Source organism: Coturnix japonica, chromosome Z, assembly GCF_054131305.1.
Source record: "Coturnix japonica strain WE chromosome Z, WE-NBRP24, whole genome shotgun sequence".
Taxonomy (NCBI): domain Eukaryota; kingdom Metazoa; phylum Chordata; class Aves; order Galliformes; family Phasianidae; genus Coturnix; species Coturnix japonica.
The window spans coordinates 6,351,125-6,359,282 of NC_140702.1; the positions used below are offsets into that span (position 1 = coordinate 6,351,125).

Consider the following 8,158-nt stretch of genomic DNA (forward strand, 5'->3'; position numbering starts at 1 on the left):
GGCTGCAGGCGGCCAACATGGCGGCGCTGGCAACGGTGTGTGCGGCGGCTGCTGGGCCGCTGCAGGTAAAGAGCCGACCGTACAGCCCGCCCTAATGGCCGCCCTCAGAGGAGAGCGAGGCCTCCCGGGGCAGCCCTACAACGTAGCGAGGAGCTGAAGGCCCGGCGTGTGGAGGGAGAGCTGCGGTTGTGTGAGCGCCGGGTGGTGGGAGGATGTGTTTTTATATCCGTACCTGTTTGTCATCACTTCATACGGACGTGACTTAAAGTTACTTGAAGTACAGTTCATGATCTCAGCATTGCGTTGTTTGCTTTGGAACAACCAGTGTTTAAAAATAAAATATTGCTTTTGAGTAATATGTTGTCTTGTTTTACAGAGTAACAGTGTTTTCAGTGCTGCAGGTGCTGCTCGGCAGATCCAGAACTGCAAGATGAAAGCTGAACAAGCTAAGAAAACAGAATTTCTAAGAATAGCAGAAAATTTAAGAACTCAGTAAGCAAAAATGAAAATAAAAATAAATTGTAAGTGTGTTTTCCTGCTGTTCTGAAGGTAATATCTCCTGTATGAGGAAAGCTTGAGAGCCCCAGGGCTCTTGGCTGTGGAGAAGACTGAGAGGGGATCTCATCATGCTTTACAAGTATCTGAAGTATGAGAGTCAAGACTATAATATCCAGAGATTCCTTCCAGTTTAATTCTGTGATTCTCTAATATAAATTAAGCTTCAAGGTAATAATTTGTGGTAATTAAATGTTGAGGCTATGAATCCATTTGCAGAATTCCAGGTAGATTATTATGATTGTTACAGTAATTTTGGATAAGCTTCTGAGCTCTGAAGTTGCCCCTTGTTCTAATTAACCACCTGGACTTTGATCAGCTGTTGCCTTTACTTTGCTGATGCTCCAGTTGATGCACAGAAATGAAAGTGCTGGTGGCATTACCTTGTTCCCCATTTTTCTACTTGGGTGTGCTGTGTATGCAGTATTATTGAGTTCTCCTGCTTAGCTGTGCTTACCTTCCTAAGGAATTAAAGCCTTTAAAGCATCTCAGCAAAGCAGAACTTGTGGCATTAAAGGAGTTTCTTCACAGGAAATTGAGAGCACTTACAGAATATTGGTGCTTTGGAAAATGGGAGTTGTGCTCAAGCACAGAAGTGATTTGGATGTGTTTCCCACGCCTTGAGTAAGGGCTGTAATAACTGTTCTCTTAGCTGAAAGATCAGTATTCCTTGACTTCACAAGGGAGATCTGGCTTAGCCAGCAGCTCCAGGTGGCAGAAGTTTGTAGTTAGAAATCTTGAATGAGCTGTGAAGTCTCATGCTGCCATCTGATTGGATCAGCTCCTCTAGTTATTCTGGATGATGGCTCAGAAGTTGATTGCTGGTTAACGTAGGGATTCTCAAGCAACTTCAAACAAGGTGATTTGGGTGCCATTAACTATGACATGTTGTCCTTCTGTAGTTGTACTCATAAGGCTTCTTGTGCACTGAGATTTTAGTGTTCAGGTCTGGTCTGTGAACTCCAGCCAGCAGCAAACCATTTAAATTATGAAGGCATTGCTGTGTAGAGGATTGAACTATACAGCAGCTATAGCTATATAGTAGAGCCAGCCTCAGACAGGGCTTGTTGGGTTGTCAGTAGTTCTGCTTCACACTGCTAATGCTACTGCATCTCTGTTCAGCATGGCATCAGCGCTGTACTGCTCTGATCTCTTACTGGTGGCACCAAATTACACGCATACACCATGAACTTCAATTTCTGTCATGCTTTTCCATCTGTGCTTCTCTGGCTCAAATTCTAGTGGACTGCCTGTTTGCAGTAGAAAAAAGCAGAACATAGTTTGAATTGTATTCTAAAGCTTCTGACCCAAGTAAGGAAATAAATGTACAGGACTGAATCTGTACGTGGCATAAACTGTAGTCAGTAAGGTAACAGCTTTAATATTTTGAATTATTCCAGTGCTAATAAACTGGAATTTGAATATTCATTTGCAGTAGTACTACTGCCCGTGCAAATAACCCTGAGGGAACGCGCTTGCTTTGTCTTCACTGGAGCTCCATCTATGTGTGCAACTGCAGTAATACAGCCTCTGTCTCTTCAGTGCTTTCTTCTCTTAAGGCTCCCTAGTAAGCACTCATCACACAGATACAACTTCGCACTGTTTAAGTGTGTGCAGCACTACTTGTCCACAAGATAATTTCCTCTTTAACTTGCTTGTCATGTTCATGTTCTTGGGTTACTTCATGGTATAGGCCTATGACTGTGGGAGTTACCCTTGAGAACAGTTGTAGGAGCAAACCAGTAAACTGTATAAAATATAGCACACAGTATCACCTAGATACTAATACTGGAAAATCTTACTGCTTTGCCAAGTGATGCTTGCTTAGTGTGGCAATGTTTTTTTCAGGCTTGCAAATGTACAAAAGGACAAAAATGGATGTCTTTACAATAAGAAGAGTGATTCCAGAGCAGAATACAGCATTCTAGAAGAACTGGAACATAAAATGTCTGTTGACAGGAAAACTGAAAGTAAGATATTTTTTTGGGGGGGGAGTAATTTGTAGAGCAGATAGTTCTGTGAGATGATAAACGTAGTGTGTCCTGTATCATCTGTTCCACTGCCATACTAATTAAATGGTGTAGGACAAAAAAGTGACAAGCTGGATGAAGTACCTAAATTCTTTCAAAAGTAATCAAATCATGCTCTGCCTTTTGATACAGGATATCAAAACTGTGTAAGCTGAATAAAGGGAAAATTTCAAGGAAATAACTGGAAATGCATACAGATTTGTGAGGAAAGTGTGTTTGAGTATGAATGTCTTTTCTGACAAGTCCTGTCATATTTTTTATATCCTACAATCCTTAAGAAATGTAAATATTTCCAAGGAAGAACTAAGCTAAAAAGATCAGAAAATGTTCCAGGTGTAAGGAGAAGCACGGAAGTACGGGTTTATATGCTGTTGCAAGATAAAAAGATGAGAAAGAGTTTTAAGGTACTAGAAGTGAGATGTGAAAGTGTTAGTGTAGGATCTTCTGGGTGTACACTACACCTCCCAGGCTTCTCATTTGCTGTGCTACTGCATTAAGGTCTTTAAACTCAACCAGTATGTTTTTACTTGTTTCGTAGTTTTACTGTGGATTAGTAGGATCACATATTAGCTACATTTCATTACATTTATATCTTGGATTCTATTGTTTATTTCTTCCTTTAAACCAAACAGAGTACTCCTTAGTACCTTAGAATGACACAGAACTTGCTAATTAATAGTGTTTACAAACTCATGAAGAGCCAAATGGTAATAAAGTAAATAAGCATGTGCATGCTTGAAGTTCCTGCAAACATTAATTATACTTCAGTTAACACAGCAAATACCATATAATTTCTAGCTAGATTTATGTAATTTGTTTTCTTCATTGTGATTCCAAGTTTGTTCTGAGGCCTATAAGAGGGTCAGACCCATAACTGCAGAGGAGTTGCTTTCTTTACAAGCAGTATTGTTCCCCTAACTCCAGTTAGGTGATAAAAGATTTGAGAAAACTGCATTAATCTGTGTGACTACACCACTGACACCTTTAGAAATAGGAGCTACTCATTTTAAAACCTGATGAAGAGATCTGTAGTATGTGCGCTCAGCTACATGTCGTTACAGTTACATTAAAATGGGTAGTATAAACAGCAGTTTCATATGATTCAATTCCTTCTTGAATGAAATTACCAGTTTATTTTGGACACTTCATTGATCTTAATCTTGAATTGAATTTGTAAGACAAAGAAACCATTAGAACTACCAACACTTTATCTTATCTTGTTTAACAGAAACTAAAATCCTGCAGCAGCTAACAAAAATACGTGATAATGTGAAGAGACTTCAGCGACAATTACATGATGTGAAACCTACATCAGAATGTAAGTCAAGAAGATGGATTTTAAATCTTTTTTTTTTTTTTCATAGGTTCCCTTGGATTGTTGTGCTTATGATTCTTTTACAGTCTTGGGATACTTCTGTAGTTTGTTTGCTCTTCCCGGAATCTGGGGAGGGGGAGACAAGGAAAGAGAAGTGTCAGAAATGGTAAAAGCTCTTGCAGTGCTCAGTAGGAACCGAGAAGTACATTTTGTCCCAGCAGTTCACATGGGTTTGTTTTGTCAGGATGTGGAAAGTTGAGTATTTTGTGTGCTTTTTTTTCCCCATTTACATTAGTTTTGTAGTGCAGTTTATCATCTGATAGAAGGTCGCGAAGTATCTTCATGGAACGAATTTCAAGCCATTCACAGACCATCTAGCTTGAAATGCAAGCTGGAATGTTCTGTGTGAGATGCTGAGGCAACTTGTTCAGTTTGGTTGATTTGAACCTCTTGGGAAATAGGCACTAAAACAAACATTGTCCTGTACTACTATCCACTGGAGCATAATTGAACTGAAGCTGAAACTCTTGTAGCAGCTGAGGATACTAGTTGAAATGCATGTCATTTATTGAGCGTCTATACTATAAAAAGAGAAAATGTGTTATCTTCTTCCTTAAGTCAATAGCAAAGATGCCAGAACAAGATGTAAGCAGAACTAAAAGTTATAGGTGATATAATGTTATCAATTAGTTAACCCAAGTTAAGTTAAACTCTGTGTTTGTTGTGTCCATGGGGCTGTTCTGCAGGTTTAAAACACACACATTCTAAAACATGTGTCTACCATTGCAAAATAGATCTTCTCTATACAGCTGACTTGCCCTTTTACTGCAGATGAGGATTACAGCATGCCAGCAGTACAGAATACAAAGTCTTAATTTCTGAAGTCACCTTGTAAGCCCAGCTTTGAATAAAGCAGTGAGTTGTTGGTTAAATATAGTTGGTACAGTCTGGTGTGAAACAACGATTAGAAAGTTTTCTAAGTCACTAACTGCATTGTTATAAAAGACAAAAGTGGAAACTCTTTACTTTAGGGTAAGGCCATCTCATTCTGTGAATCAAAGATTACCTACAATAAGAATCTTGTTCAACTGAAGTTAACATTTATGCCAGGATTTGTATTTATTTGACTCAGTCACTGCGAAATCGTGCCTTTTGAATAAATGAGAGTCTTGTGAGACAGAGGTGGAACTGTGGCCTTTTTCTAACTCTGAAATGAAACCATTTCAGAATCCTTTATGTTCTCTGCTATTCTGGATAGTGCAGAATTACTACTAAATGTTTGAAACTTCTTAGGTGATACGTTCTTATTTTCCTTTTTAGTTGTTAACAAGCTCAAGGAAATGTTGGAAGAAATTGAAAACGCAATCAATACTTTTAAAGATGAGCAGAGACAAATGTATGTTTATTCCTGCTTCTGTTACAAAAATGCTTTCCTAACACACAGTGCAAACTTTGCATCAATCAAGTAAACTGTTCTTTTGATTCTTCTCTCATGCTAGTGATTTTTGTGGTTTGTCAATCAAAACTCAAACAACTAACATTTTCATCTTAATGAACAGCCTTCTAGGGAGACTGTTTATATAGCTGTTGCGTGGTTCAATGTAACAATCATTTGCGTATGAGAAAGCTGCTCAGAGAAAAGCTGCAGGTGTTTTGTGTTTTCTCCTTTCTCTCCTGTGGTGTCAGAAGAGGAATGAGTGAATTGTTTGCCTGCCATATATGTATGCTTCCACTTAATTCAAATTGTATTGTGTTTCATTGTGGAATCATTTCAACTATGTTATCATCTGTGTTACTGTGCCAGTTCTTTATCTTTCGAGAATGATTTTTTTGGTTCCAAAATTCATTTTTGGTGAGCATTGAATGCTGGATTCTTACACTCCAGTGTTTTCTCTCTTCTTAGATATGAACAGCTGTTGAAGGATGAAAAAACTGCAGTTAATGAGCTCAGCATCTTTGAGAAAAAAGTGGAACTGTGGTCAACAGGCAGCTCAACAACAGAAAGAGCTTTGAAGTTACCATCAGCTAGGATCTCAGTTAATAAAACACTGGGAAATCATCTACCTGAAGAAGTTGTAGAGTTTGAAAGATTTCTGCAGCAAACTGGGGGGAGGCAAGGAGGTTGGGATGATTGGGATCATCAGAATTTTCTTAAAGTATGGACTAAACACAGAGGAAGGCTGTCCTACGTGGATGAAGCCCTTAAGTACCTCTGTGGAAGAACAAAAGAAGATGTTGAGCAACATGGCATATGGTATCGAGAATTTCTCATTTTACAAGACAGAAAAAAAGAGGTAAAATGACTGTTCTGGGGGCTTTGTAGCTCTAGGGTAAAAAAAATGTTTATTTTTAAAATACATGCACTTGTTATTTTTGTATTTTCTTGTCTTGGGGTGGTGCTGGGTGTATTTCTGTTGCAGTTGGTGATAAGTAATTCAGCATCTGTAACAAAAATCTTTTCTCTTGAAGAATTACAAGGAAGTGTAGACCTGACAACATACTGATAGGGCCTGAGTATTGCAAGAATGTATCTTAAATACTTAAATGGAAATTGTCCAGCAAGTTAGATGCCAATCTCAGAGGACTAAGCTGTCCCATTTGAAACTGCAGTTCTTGTTACGTGTCCTTTAGAATGTCTGTCCCAAGCAATATACCAGTCAAATTCTGATGCAGATAATTTGAATTCCTTCAAGAACTATCCATTTGAAAAATAAAAAAATACACAGACATAAATAAACAAAAAAGCAGAAGGTAGAAATGTTACTCTGAAGGAAAAAAACTATATATATATTATAAAATATATAAAATCATTTATATATATATATATATATATAATTTTATAATATATTATTTTTATATATTATTTATATTTTATATTTATATTATTTTTTATATATATATAATATTTGCATTTGCATTGAGGGGAAAAAAAAAACAGCGCCATAATTATTCGAGATAAAATGAATGCCGTAACTTATTTTGGCTGGCAAAAGCCAATTAAACCTGCCTCTGTGGTGCATAAAATGGAAAAAATGAATGAATTGCATGTAAGAAAGCAGACATAGGTGGTCTTCTGCCTTAAATAGATTTGTTATGCTCGTCTTTAGTTTGTATTCTTGTACCATGTATTTTTATCAGACCCAATCAACAGGAGAGTCTAAGATTATTATTATTATTTTAATGAAGATCTTTTTATTTCCTGGCTGTTCTTTTGCAGTCAATTAAGAAATGGAAAGAAAAGCAGCAGAGAGAAAAAGAAGAAAATTTGAAGAAAAAAGAGAAATCAGAAAAGATTGTTCAAAGGCTTCAGTACGAAGAAGATCAGATGCAAAAAGCAGAAGAAAGAAGACAACAACAGGCAGCAACTTCAGCATGGGAAAAACAGAAAGCAGTAACATCTGCGATGGAACAAGCATCACAGCTAAAACCAGAGGAAGAGAAGGAGAAGAAGAAACTGAAAGAATGCCTGCAGCAATGCCACATGGAGTTACTGGTGGAAAGGAATACCCTGCAGAAGAAAGAGGAGGAGGAGCTTGAGGAGGAGAGAGAAAGCTGAAGAGGAGGAGGAGGACTGCTGCAGAAGAAATCACTGAATTTCAAGAGGGAGCACGTAATTAGCTCTCCATTCATGCATACAATTATGTGAAATTTACCAATTTCCTTGTATTATACAGTCTGCTAAACATTTTCATTTTATTTATTTTTTTAATCCCTGATGTTCTAGTCCTACTTATTAGATCAGTTTTTAATTTGGTAGGAATAACAACATTGGTCAACACCCAGTTTGGAAACTTTATTCTGGACTTTATGCTTTCCCTTCATATTTTTAAGTGCTGTCTGTAGGATCATTGCAGTCAATGCTTGTAAATACAGAGCTGGTTTTGTTTCCTTCAATCTGAGCTGAGCTGACATTTGTTTTCCAAGGAAAGCAAGAGGCCCAATCGTTGTTTACAGATATGTAATAAATATTTGAAGGTCCTGCAGCTCTCTGTAGCTGTAACATATCGTTATGATGTGTAAATCTGTCACTTGAGAACTGGTATTACTGCTTGGGCTGTGTTCACAACTAAAGACTGAACTGCTGTGATTTCTCAGTGTTGTGTAATTGCAGTCTAACGTGTCAAATTTGGGCAAATTAACGAGATCAAACAGATTTCACCCCAATTCTCGCTGCTCCCAGTGTATCCCATATACCCTTATGCGGAGCCGCCTCTCCCACCCCCTGCCGTGACGTCACGCCGGGGGGGACGCTCGTGAC

At 38.0% G+C, this 8,158-nt stretch overlaps 1 protein-coding gene across 1 annotated transcript; it reads left to right on the forward strand.

Annotated features, from left to right (window-relative positions):
• On the forward strand, positions 1-7,987 carry CCDC112 (coiled-coil domain containing 112). The gene is given in 8 exon segments (XM_015850021.3): positions 1-65; positions 377-492; positions 2,404-2,525; positions 3,814-3,903; positions 5,221-5,296; positions 5,804-6,194; positions 7,118-7,451; positions 7,454-7,987. Coding segments are annotated over 8 exon segments (1,242 nt in total). The 5' UTR covers positions 1-17; the 3' UTR covers positions 7,519-7,987.
• Positions 7,988-8,158: the final 171 nt, after the last annotated feature.